This window comes from Protopterus annectens, chromosome 6.part0, assembly GCF_019279795.1.
Source record: "Protopterus annectens isolate FY-2018-M chromosome 6.part0, PAN1.0, whole genome shotgun sequence".
NCBI classification, from domain to species: Eukaryota; Metazoa; Chordata; order Ceratodontiformes; family Protopteridae; genus Protopterus; species Protopterus annectens.
In genome coordinates this window covers 1911698191-1911711548 of record NC_056737.1, presented here as the reverse complement: position 1 = coordinate 1911711548, position 13358 = coordinate 1911698191, and the positions used below count along the sequence as shown (strand labels likewise).

The 13358-nt window shown below is 42.7% G+C and overlaps 1 protein-coding gene across 1 annotated transcript in view; it reads left to right on the top strand.

Moving 5' to 3' along the window:
- SLC23A3 (solute carrier family 23 member 3) overlaps positions 1–13358 on the top strand; it is a 1305121-nt gene that overhangs the window by 263176 nt on the left and 1028587 nt on the right. The window contains exon 2 of the mRNA XM_044073709.1: positions 362–531. Within this exon, the coding sequence (XP_043929644.1) occupies positions 362–531 (170 nt within the window). The remainder of the gene's footprint in view (positions 1–361; positions 532–13358) is intronic.

Below are 13358 nucleotides of genomic sequence, written 5' to 3'. Positions count from 1 at the left end.
TACTTATTTGAATATATGAAATAATAATTGATGCTATAGCAGCAGAATTATTGCTTACATCAAAAAGAAAGCCACTTCTAAAGTGCACATATGAAAGGCATGTGAAGAAAAAAATGTCAGCTCATGACCCTAATTACACTGACTTGGCACTTATTCAGTTCATCTGTACTTCAAGGAAGTCAGTTAGTAGCACCACATTATTGCCCTGACATTAACAGGTCAGTCTATATTTTAGTCTACAGTCATCAGATACTCACATGAGTCCAGAATAATGCAATTATGCTGTATGCAAAAGTAACTGAGATGGTTAGTCAGTGTTGATTTTTCTCTTACAGACTTGTACCTATTTTTGTTTTCGTAGCACACCATAGTCCTAACCATCCTTCTGCATAGCTCTCATTCTTTGCTGATCCAGAAGCTGCCACCAGAGAAAGTGGACCAGATCCAGAACAAGAGCAAACATCAGTTTATGGCCACCAGCTTTTTTGCATCTGGAATTGCCACCATCCTACAGACTACATTAGGAAGCAGGTCAGAAAACTGTGCACATGTGTAATATCCAAATATTTATGCCATTGTCCTTAACTACTGATAATACTTTACTGTCTACTAATGAAAAGTGCCATGGACTGACAGTAGGCATAGAGTGGAAAGAATTGATATTGCATAGCTAAGTGGAATGAGGGAATAGCAGTAAAACAATAGGTAATTCTCAGTGGATTGATGATAAAGATGAGAAGCAATGTATTATACATCCAATTTGTTTCTGAGCTGTGCCTTGTTAAATATCAATAATGTATTTACCAGATACGAAAACTGAAACATGTGGATGTCAGTCAGCTATAGAATATTCCACAACAGTTAGGGAAATGTAATATGAGGTGACAATTTACAGCAACTAATTGGTCAACAAGTCTTTGAAAGTTGGTAAGATGGTGGAGTACAAAGTGAAAAACCACATGAATAAGAAGATAAAATTCAAAATCCACAAATATAGTTAACTCAACGTTAGGACTGAATCCTGGGCCTGGGAGGCAAGAATGCCAAACATTGTTAAATTCTGTCATGTGATTCAGTAGTTACCTTAAAAACTTTGTCTTCAATAACTGCAAGCCCATGTTGAATAGCGTTACTCTATAAAACTGGCTATCTTAACATAATGAGAATTTATCATTACTGTTTCAACCCCCAGTCTAACCTTGGCCCTGCTGAACTTCAGCTCAATAAATCCCAACATTTTCCTATGAGCTACAATTTGTGTACCTGAAGTGGAGATGACCTACGGCAACACACAAGTAGGCAGGTCCCCATTTTCCATGGAAAGGGAGCAGACCCTCACAGCAACACATTGGCAAGCCATCTTCCTATTAGGCTGACTATTCACCTCTGCCTCTGCCTAGTTGTTTGTTTCTCTCTTTCTGTACATAAATCGGTAAATGTGTGTATCTATACTTAGTCATGCACACACACTCGTGGAATGATGTGCAAAGGAGAAATTCAAGGAACAAGTCCAATTAACTGCTCATTTATATAAGCCAGCCCTCAAAAGCAGCATGCTTAACCGTGGCCCAACCCCCAGCTCACACTAAAGGGTGAAACATGTGGTTTCAACTACCCATTCCTGCTTCAATAGTAGCAAAAGCTCTTCAGAAACTTGTTCTTTACAGTGCCAACCAGCCACTGAGTTTTCCAGATTTTATTCCAAAACCTAGACTGCCAACACAGTAGTCACCTGCCTCTGTAGATAATGCTTGAGTTTGCACTTTTCCATGTGTTTTTGATCATAATCGGGGCTCTCAGAATGGCACCTAATACAGAATGTTGTACAATGAGCATAAGATGCAGCATAAGTGAAAAACAGAAGTAAGAATGTTGATACAAATTGAATTTATACATAGGTAAATCAAAATCGGGCATAAATGTGCAAAATAACAATTTAAAGAACAATACTTTTGCAGAGATTATAAGAAATATAAGTATACATTTGCAAAGTAATATACCCTTTAAACAATATTTACATATTTTCAATATTTACGTATTTATAGTTTACATTATTGCAGTACTTCTTTTGTTAAGTGAGAATGAAATTAGTTGTTTTGCTGTGTTTTAACCTACTAAACAAAATAGAGACCAAGCTGCCTAAAAATTAACAAAACTAGACTTTCCATTTGACCAAATGAATTTACAAAGAACAAGGCAAGGGAGTCAGGACTGGTTCATTACAACATAAATAGTATATTTAGTCAGTGTTTAAAGACAGTTGTGACAAATTTTATGGAAGAGCTAGGACTATGCACAGCTGGACTAAAGTACAGATAAAAACTGTAATAGGATTTATCAAATAGTAATGTTTGAAGTTCCATGATTTCTACTTGAGGTAATTTCCATTTGAAACAATGGTTTACAAGGCAAAACATTAGGGCCATGACTCTGCTAGTTCAGTACGATCTAAAGTTTGCTTTTCAAGCATACAGTTTAAATACTAAGAAGATTCATAATGATGTTACTGCTAGTGAGGGGGATAGGCTGGCAGAAAGGCAATGAGAACTCACAGATGCACCTTAATGGGAGAATAAGACAATCCTAATTCATGCAGTTGTCAGAGCTATCATAAAAGTCTAATGATGTGATAACCAAAAGCATCAATAGAATTATTCATGGCCTGTAGGAAAATTTATATCATTTAGACATACGTGATTTTCTGACTGAAGGTCCCTATCTTCAGTTCGCACATTAATGACTTCAAAGAGCAATCCACAACAAATTCTCTATGCACATAGGCTGAGATTTCAAGTTATGATAAAGCAGTAAACCTTGCTACTATGTCAGAAGAGCTTTTAGAAAGGGAAGGCAAAGAAGAGGAAGACATATTTTATGGCAACGTTTTTCAAGTTGCGCTTTGATGGTGTTGGATGACCACAATGGAATGCATTTAGTTATATGTTATAAATTTTAAATTATTGGTTTTCAGTTTAGTTCATATTTTTATAGATCTCTGTTACTGGTGTTTTATATAAAACACCTAAATACACTTTAAATTGAACTTGAACTTAGAGATCTATGCATCGGGGCTGACAAAATATGGTTCATTCAGGATCAGATTTGCCCTGCTCAGTTTAACTTTGATCAGTACCTCCACTGTAATGAAAAGTAGGAGGGGTACAAATAGTTCCAAGGTCCCAGGTTCATAGAAGGGAAAATACTCCACCTTCTAAGCAAGCCTGTGTGAAACCAGTTAACACAATATGTCTGTCTCAGCACTGTGAACCACTGCAAAGACATTATCTCTAGTAAGCTGTGGCCCAGTGGAAGACATCCTTGTGTGGCTGCGTCTCATAACATTGACATGATCGTACAGAGCAAATCTGCCACACTCTTTTGTTGCCCTTTTAGACAGATATCTTGAAGTTTCATGCATTGTTGTCCATTTCCAGATACGTACTACCTCCTCCAAGATTGGCTAGGCTTTAGCTCCTCCATATTTGTTTAGCTACTATAACATTGTAATTTGTAACATTCCCAGTTGATATATGGTTTAACAGCCTTCAGAAACAGAAATACAGCCATTCTTAAGATTAATATTCCAAACCAATCCTACATCTCTGGACTTACAAATAATTTAAGTACATTCCTGAAGCCTAATCTCAAAAGTCTGTTGATGGGAACCAATACAGAGTTTTGAGGCAGAAAGTCTTGTCCAGTTAAATGGCTATATGGCTACTCCCACTATGTCAACACTTTTATAATATATGGAAGATTAGGAATAGACTGTAGGTCCTTGGTCCTTAGAATTCTGAGGCCACTGAGTTTTTTTTTTTATATGTCACTTTGCACACAAACCTATTTGGACTTAATGTAATCGTAGCCAGGATATGTTTTCAGGTTATCATAAAGATCCTCCACAGGATTCAATAAAGCTTACACAGAGCTAAACTCTGTGTAAGAATAGTGGCATGGCTCGAAAACGGAGTTCGGAGCCTGTGCGATCTGCAAAATTCAAAACGGGGGCATGACAGCTCAAAGTAAAGCATGTATTAGGAGTATTAGGCATGCCAATGGCCAAAAATATGGCCATTGGGATGCAAAAGTGTTTCAAAATTATAAAAATCAAATTTCTTTTGCCGATTTCAGCCGTTTAAGTGGAGGGCAATTGTGTTCAAATTAAATCATACAGAAAATAAAAAAATGTAAAAAGACAATTTTATGTGAAAGATGAATTTTGCCATTATAAGGGGTAGCAGGCAGACTCATAACAATAATAGATAACAGTGGTAGCTAAGGACATAGACTCCAGTGTAGAGGTGTAACTAGGGTCTAAGGCAGTGGGGTATGCAAATGAGCAAAATTCATTGAATAGAAAAATGGGAGACCGTGTCCGTGTGCACATAACTGTGTAAAAGCTATAATGCGGTGGTTTAAGCATGAGAAGCAGCTGACATGAAAAGGGGGTGTGTCATGCTTGGTGTAAACACATTGGAGCTCCTCAGCTTCTATTTGTGCTCAGCTTAGCAAAGCTAAGCAAGGGGGTGTGTCTGATGCTGCTTAGCTGTGCTTAGCTCCTTCAAGAACTGCTGAGTGTGTTTGTGTCCAGGGGAGAGCCTTTTCTGCTCAGTAATGTTTACACTTCCTAAAACAGTTTGCGCAGAGCGCCACGGGGCTTAAACACAGCGGAAATTTAAAAAAAGGAAATAGTAGAATAAAGGTAAGGAACTACAAATCACTAATACAGATTCTGCAACTCACAGTGGCCCATTCAAACCCTCAATAATATAGCTGGCAAGTGTAATATATGATAGTCAGCCAATTACACAGGCAGCATCTTCAACACATCTTTCAGTTTATTTTTTCCCACAAAACCTGCACCATTTGTGTGCACACACAGGAATTTTAACTGAAAAAATGTTAGGGGCTACTGCTGCTTTGCTACATGTGTAGATGCTACAGACTGAGGGCGATGATGAGGATGATGCTGACAACCATCCCAGACTAAGGAGGAGGAGAAGAGTGTTCAGACCCAGGGTAACCTTTCAGTTGCTACATGAGCCGGAGATAGTGGAGTGCTACAGGGTGGACAGGGACATACTACAGCAACTCATCAAACTGTGCCGGCCTCACCTCAGACCCAGAGCCAACAGAGGGGAACCCATCCCAGTTGAAACAAAGGTATGTGTTGCCTTAAGAATAGCTATGGGTACTTTCCAAAGACCTGCTGAGGACATTATGGGGATCTCACAGGCATCTGCATGCAGGGTACTCCACCAGTTCCTGGATGTCACATGAAGACATGCCGGTGAGCACATATATTTCCCCAGCATCCCTGAGGAGAAGACCAGCAATGTGCATCTCTTCCACTGTGTAGCAGACCACCCAAAGGTACTGGGTGCCATAGACTGCATGCACATCCACATCAAGGCACCACCCAGTGAAGATGGTAGAGTCTATCTCAACCACAGGGGCTATCATTCCATCAACTTCCAGGTCATGTGCAATGCCCAGGGCATTGTCATGAATGTGTGTGCTGACTGCCCTGGTAGTTATCATGACTCCCACATCTGGCATGCTCACAGCTGTACCAGGCATTTGCCGGGGGGCCTTCCCATATGGTCATCTGGTGGGGGATGCTGGCTATGCACTGCAGCTGTGAATAATGACACCCATCAGAAATGTACACAGACACACACACACACACACACACACACACACACACACACACACACACACACACACACACACACACACACTGGAGAATGCCATAATGAGGCACATGCACAAACCAGGATCATTGTAGAGGATTTGTTTTGAATGCTCAAGTCACAGTTCTGCTGCCTTGACATATCTGGTGGAGTCCTGCAGTATTCTCCAACCACATGTGCACACATGTTCATAGTATGTGCATGCTACACGATATGATCCTATGGAAATAGCTGCAGTAGGAACATCACAGGGAAGGGCCACACAGCCCCCCACCATTGCCAAAGTCCCCACAGGCACAGGGGACTTGGAGGAGGAACCCCCTGAGCCTGCTCCTGTAGGATGATGGAGGTGTGCCCAGTATGTTCAGGCCTTGGCAAAGAGCCAACACACAGCACACACACTGACACTGTAGGAACCCAGGGACTGACATCTCTCTCTCTGACTCACACACACAGTAACATGGATGCCACACAGATCACACTACCTGTACCTTATTATGTATAGGCTGTGTATTGAGTACATCCAACAGAGTCTGCCCTCAAGCACCGTCCTCACAACTGCTGCAGGCACAAGGTAAGTCAGTCTTCTTAACAATAAATGAATGGAGTAATACATTGTGGTAGCATAGCTATGGTATCTCTGCATGCATGCAAGGGAATGGGGTGGCCTACTGGGATAGCAGCAGACAACAGACAGCTATGTGTGACAACAGGAAATGTCCACCCAATACTGGCTTCCGCAGAGTATGCAGTAGTCCCCTAGGTGAAAAATCTCATTGCAGTATATGAGGGGGGGCTAACTAACTGGGCAGACATAGGTTACATGCATGGATGTCAATGTGGGTGTCCTATACTCACCCCTCAGCCTCACCCAACAAGTCAGCCATAGAAAACCATAAAGAAATGTCTGGAAAGGCCCACAAATGAGAACAATGTTGAAATATTTCCCTACAGACTTATACAGTGAAAGCAGAGCAAGTCTTGCAGTTGCATTAAGGTTCTGATGGGTAAGAAGTCTGAAACCCAAATGTCTGCCATTACAATCTAACCTGTGATCTTTAGTGATATGCCTGTATTCTCCAAGACAGGCACAATACTATGCTAAATGGAACCAAAATGTAAAGCCAACATCAGCACAGTCTGTGCAAATGTGGACAGTTGACAGGTGTGCCTTCTCAACACACCCATGTTCCCATAGAAATGCAGCAACATTAATGTTTGTAGGGTATTAGCAGCAGAGCACACATTCCCAGGGCTGTCCCAATCAACTTGACAACTTGTCGCATATCTACAATATGCAGGGGACAATGAGCTATGTATATGTGTGGTTAATACTGACAGGATGTACCCAGCACTTACTCCTGGCTGTAGTGTCTTAGTGGCCTAGGTACAGTACTGTGGTTGACAGGGTCCATGTTCCAAGAAATGTAGTGCCAACTATTTTGCATGTCAACTACACCTACAGTAGGAGTTGTACACACTGTCCAGATGTCAATAGCTGTTACTGCAGGAAAGCTGGACAGGTCAGGGACAGGGGGCCACACATATGGACAGCTTGGAGTAACCTACACAGTGCCTAGCATACCTCTCAACTGTACAGACTTCTTGCAGACTGTCCAGAGGTTTGCATCATATTTTTGGTCTGTTTATCTTGAAATTGTGGTTTTCTGGCAAATCACTGGCAAATCACGAAATCTAAAGTCAGAAAATAATGACAAATTGTAGTTTCAGACTTCACATCCTTTAGAAAAATTCATGCTAATGCAAAATCTTGTTATTGTATCACCTTTCTAGGTTTGTAAGGCCAATAGTTAAAAATGGTCCCTATATTTCAACCTCTGTCCCCCAATTACTTATGGCTTTGTCCAGATGTCTGGCTCTATGACGTTGAAAGGTATGGTGTGCAGTAGGACAGCAGGTATCTGAAGGTCACTGTACTGCCAAGTTATAAAAGGCTGCCACCTTACTGTGGCAACACTGACAACATGTTACTGGCCAACATTCATACCCCTGGAATGACAGGGTGTCACAGAAGGAGCACGAGTATATATGTTCTGCTTGTCCTAACATTGCATTCACCTGAAAACTATTTGCAAAACAAGAAAGGGTCATGGCAAAACATCAATGGCAGACAGTGGAGAAGCAAACATCATAAGCATAAGAGAAAGCAAGCAAATACCAAACTGGTCTCCCAACTGTCTATGTTTGGCAGAACAGTATTAACACCCTGTCCCCATGTGTGGGCCTTTGTCTGACTGTCATATATGGGTCTGTCCAGATGTCAGTCTGTGATGGTTTGACATCTAGGCCAACATGTTGTCTAATAATAACATAATAAAACAAACCATCTGAGGACCACAGCAGATGTAGTGGTGCAATGATGGACAATTTGCTAAATACGTACAATCAGAGGAGTGAAGTCCATAACCTTGTATGTGATGTTATGGCATTTACCCCGCTCACACCAGAATTACAAATACATAGCAGCAGCCACTGTGGGCAAAGCCTGTGACTGGACTACAGAAGGACAAAGAGACACACATAAGGGGAAGGGGAACCACTGCCCAGACAAATGGAGGATGTACACACCAGAACAAATTGTGCAGTAACATAGGTGCCCTGCAGTGTATGCAGTCAGTAAACATCAACTGCAAATACACAACACACACCTACGTAAGTGGAGGTCCACAACAAAACAGAAACCCAAACAAAGGACACCTCAGAGGCAAAAACACATGAGAACTCCACAAACCTACACACCACAGACCATGCATAGTCCACACACCAGGATCTTCCAAACACTAAGTCCTTACCATAAACCCAACATATTACTCATAGAAGACTCCACTGTGAGACACACAGATGTACCTCTCACCAGGCAGGATAAGGAGAAAGTCATGATTACTTGTTTGTCAGGTGCCATAATCTGCCATATCACACATGCACTCAAGTCACCCCACAACACGTACACGTATCACTCTGGCCTGGTCTGTGGCAATGTGAATGATGTCAGATGTACCTCCCTGGACTATAGGAAGACAGACATGATTCACCTTGCTGAATATGTGTCCCATGCAGTTATGTCCATAGCCTTAAGCAGCATTCTGCCATCACGCAGAATGATGGCTCAGTACTAACAGAAAATGATTGTCAGTAACACTTGGCTCACTTACTGGTGTCATCCCAGGGGGATCCACTGCCTGGCAGCCTGGGAACATATGATCAACAGACCGCGCTGCTTTGCTATAGATACCCTGCATCTGTCTCACTTGGCCTTCAGGCTTCTGGCAAAGGCCCCTGCCTCCCCCATAATGCCTTTGTAGGGAAAGTCATGGAGTCCATACTACCAACATAAAACACTCAACAAAACACAAATTAACGGCGATGTTGCTAAACGCTAGGAGTCTAAACAGGAAAATGCACTCATTGCAAGCAGTTATAAGCCTGGAAGATGGTGACATCTGTGCACTCACAGAAACCTGGCCCACAGCCGCTGAGAGAAATCATCCTTACCTGATCACTCATACTATCACACAGTCAGACCCTAAATGTGGACAGCAAAGCCAAAGGAGGTTTAGTATAAATATATATTAGACAGACACACACCTCCAGGCTGGTCAAACAGTCTAACACACACATGAGACACTCCAAGTGTAGTTAACTGTTGACAAGACTCCTATGCAAATTATACATAGCTACAGGCCAACATATATGGCCCTCTACAAATCTATCAAGAGTCCACCCGTCACCCTGATCATGGCTGATTTATATTACCCAACCATTGATTGGAAATCCAACCATGCCAGAATAGAGATGCACAGAGAGTCCCCCATTTTATCAATGCTACATCCTTAGGACAGTCACTTGATACCTCCACAAGATGTGATATCTATCTTGGACTTGACAGTTACCAACATGATCAACCACTGCAGCACCCCTACAGTATCATCCTCCCTGGCAAGATCCAACAGAAAAGTGGTCACATGTCATATCACCATCTCTCCTGACCCCCTTCCCTCTAACCATGGTAAAATGAAAATGTCCCACAAGCTGATCACAACCACCAGAGGGATGGTATAAACAGCTGAACAGCCCCCTAGCCAATTGGAGGAACAGGCACCAATTAACTGACAGGACGGCATCACTATCTGCAAGGGAGAGTAAACCTCTGCAAACATCTGCAATAAAGGAACTATACAGCAAAAGGATAACATTGCTGTACAGGACCAAGAAGGAGCAGATGCACAATTGGAAGTAATCACCCCTAAGCCTGAACAAACAAATAAGAACACCAGTGAAATCCACCAAAGGCAACTCTGAGTCCAAATTGCCCACATCTAAGACAGACAATCATAAGGCCTTCCTCACATATGTCTGCAATCCCAAAGGAAGCTCCCAGATCTGTGCAGAGCTGGTGGTCAAGGACACCACATACACAAATGCTGTAGATATAAGCCAATCCACTGGCTGACAAATATAGTGGAAATGTCTCACCTCTGCCCCCTATCAGGAAAGCAGGACATCCCCAGTACCTGAGCACCCAACCCTTATCACTAGGGAACAGGGCATTGCTGCCCTCTCAAAGTCAAGAAGACAGCCTCCATGGGACCTGAATACATCCCAGGCTACAACCTACATAAACCCAGGAATGAACTGGCAGCATCATTACACACCTTACACACCCAAACCCTGAGTACTGTCTTTGTCATAGCCAAGTGGAGGACAGCCACTGTCATCCCTTTACATCAAGGTGGAGTGTTCACCGATCCAGGAAATGAAAGATCCATCAGCCTAACTAGCTTGATCTGCAAGGCCATGAAATGGATTATCCTGGATCTCATTAACAGGGACACTGGCAAAATCCAAATACATTAGCCTACATTGTCTGCCATTCTCAAGGGAGGTATGTCAGTGAACTCTGCATGACTTCCCTGAGGCAGCCAACAAAGGGGATCAGGGAAAGATGGTGCACCCCAGCCACCTTAACCTGGCCAAAGTCTTACACGTTATTCCACACTTGGCCATAGTACATGAACTCTGTCAACTAGGCAGCAATCCATATGTTACCAGATGGGTATCAAACTGGTTCATTGATAGAACCCACATAATCATAATAGGGGTAGCCAACTCAAGCAATACACCTGTAATAAGTAGCATACCCCAGGGATCGGTCTGGGGGCCTCTGGTATATGGGACATACCTCCCTGAGGTGCAGGCCAAAAACACTGGCCTATGGCTGACCAAGTTGGCAGATGACTGCAAGCTGGGAGCAGTCATCACCAAAACAAATGACTGATGTCAGAAACATGGCCTCAAGCTGAATGCCTGCAGCTGAATCATCATCCCGTTTAGGGAGGCTGACGTCCGCATATAGTATCACATTAACAACAATGTCCTACATACACATTCAGTAGTGAGGCAGTTGGCCACCCAGGTTGATAGCAATCTGAAGTCTGAGCACCATGTTGCTCCCATTGTACAGAAAGCTTCATAGACAGGACAACTCAAATGTAAGGGTATCCCATCCAAGGACAAAAAGGTCATACGATCCATGTATGCTAACCTTATGAGGCCAATTATTTTGTTCAATGCCTCCTTCGGCATGTACCTCACAAAGTGCATGCAGCAGCTGGAGAGACCACAGAGGTTCCCCACCAGGAGAATGCAGGACCATAGACACATACCCTACATAGATGGCTAAAAGCACTGTCCCTCTACTCAGTTCCATACAGACTCTACAGAGGTGACCCCTGTCTGGCATACAAAGCAATTCAAGCCTTGCCTTGATGGGACTGTTGGACATCTGGAAGTCAAGGTCCACTCAATCAACCTGTAGGCACAGCATCAACCTGGTCTGTGATATCAATGGGGCTTGTTGGTGTGACAGATATGTGTCCCACATACTCCCCCATCTGTGGAACATGCTCCTTGTCCACATCAAGCCAAGTGCCTCAATACCCCTAGTGAAATGCTCCTGTATAAGTGCATGGGAAATGGAAAATACAGTCCTGTGATTTCCACCTGTGTCCCTGCTGGACAGGGGCTCTGGGTGCTAACATGTCTTAACATGGGCTATACTGTTGTCTGCGAGGCTTCAGGGTCAATAGCCTACTAACCTCATATCATCCTATCAACCTATACACAACTGTCTGCCAGTGGTTCACCACATTACTCTGTACTGCTCTGCCACTGACATACCTGGAAATCACAGTGCTATGTGGAATATACCACACATATAATGGACATCTCTGCTCAGTAGAATGCACTCTGTACCCACACCCATACCTCACAACCTCTTACAGCAAGACATCTGGACAAGGTCATAAATAAAAGTGGTACAAAGGCCCAATGATAGGTACATGTTTCAAATATTGCTCTTACAAACATAGAAAGTTGGCTGAATAACAGATTTTGCATCAGCAGGAACTGTCAGAAGGTTATGAAGTCTGAAACACAAATGTCTGTCATTATTTTCTAACTTCAGTCTTTAATTATTTGCCACTAACTTGCCAGACAACCACAAGGTTATAAAAAATGGACAAAAACTAGACAAACACCTGAACAATCTGCAAAAAACTGTACAGTAGAGAGGTACACCAGGATATGAATTTTCAGCTAAGAAGACTACCACACAAGCAGGAGATCCCCAGCCAGTATGTCACCAAGGTGCTGGACTGTTTACATAGTTTCATCAGTCAATCGGCTGTAGCCACACCTCCCATCTGGCTGGATTGGGCAAGAATGTCTATAGTTTGGCTCATAATATTGGCCTGTGTATCATACATCTTGTATTTCTCTGGTAAATCACTGTGGTGACCTGAGGATTCCTGTCAGTAGATAATGACACAATACATTTCAGTGTCAGATGTCATATATGTCAACAAATGTCTCCTAAAACAAACCCTGTAAGTCTAGCAACTTCCCTTTTACTTTTGAGAGGTATGGCTGTAGCACACAAAACCCTGGACCAGAGTACAACTATCTCTGGAATGGAGACCCACTATTACTATAGCAGGTCATACTGGGCATGCTCCTACACTTAGAGAAATACAGCCCATGTCAGAACCCACATCGGACTATATAACTGTATTGTGCATATATGTCTTTGCATACAGGCAGCTATGTACACCTTAACTGTCTCTAAACACACCCATCAGACAGGATTACCCTCAGGTAGCTGTAGGTGGCCCATATGTGATATATCTGCATCTGTTGCGTGTGATACGCAGACATATATATGGGCAACATATAACAATATGTCAAACATACACACACATAGACATGGGGAAGAGAGAGCCAGACAGTGCTAGAGAGGGAGATAGACACAGGGAGACACACACAGAGTGTGAGTCATACACAGGGATACCCTGAATGGCATAGAGTGATGTCCTGCTGTGGACAGTGGCATACCGGTTGTAACCAGTCGCACATGCCAGCATGAAGGTGAGCTCCATTGTGTAATAATACTGAGGTGGGGGTTGTAATATCACATCACCTGACTTTATATGTGTGTGTGTGTGTGTGTGTGTGTGTGTGTGTGTGTGTGTGTGTGTGTGTCTGTAGGTTTAAGTATTAAGAGGCCTTTCCCCACTCAGTACACTTCCCATTGCCCTGCTTTACAAGATCTGCTGATGATATTCACCTTAGAAGTACCTTTGGACACTC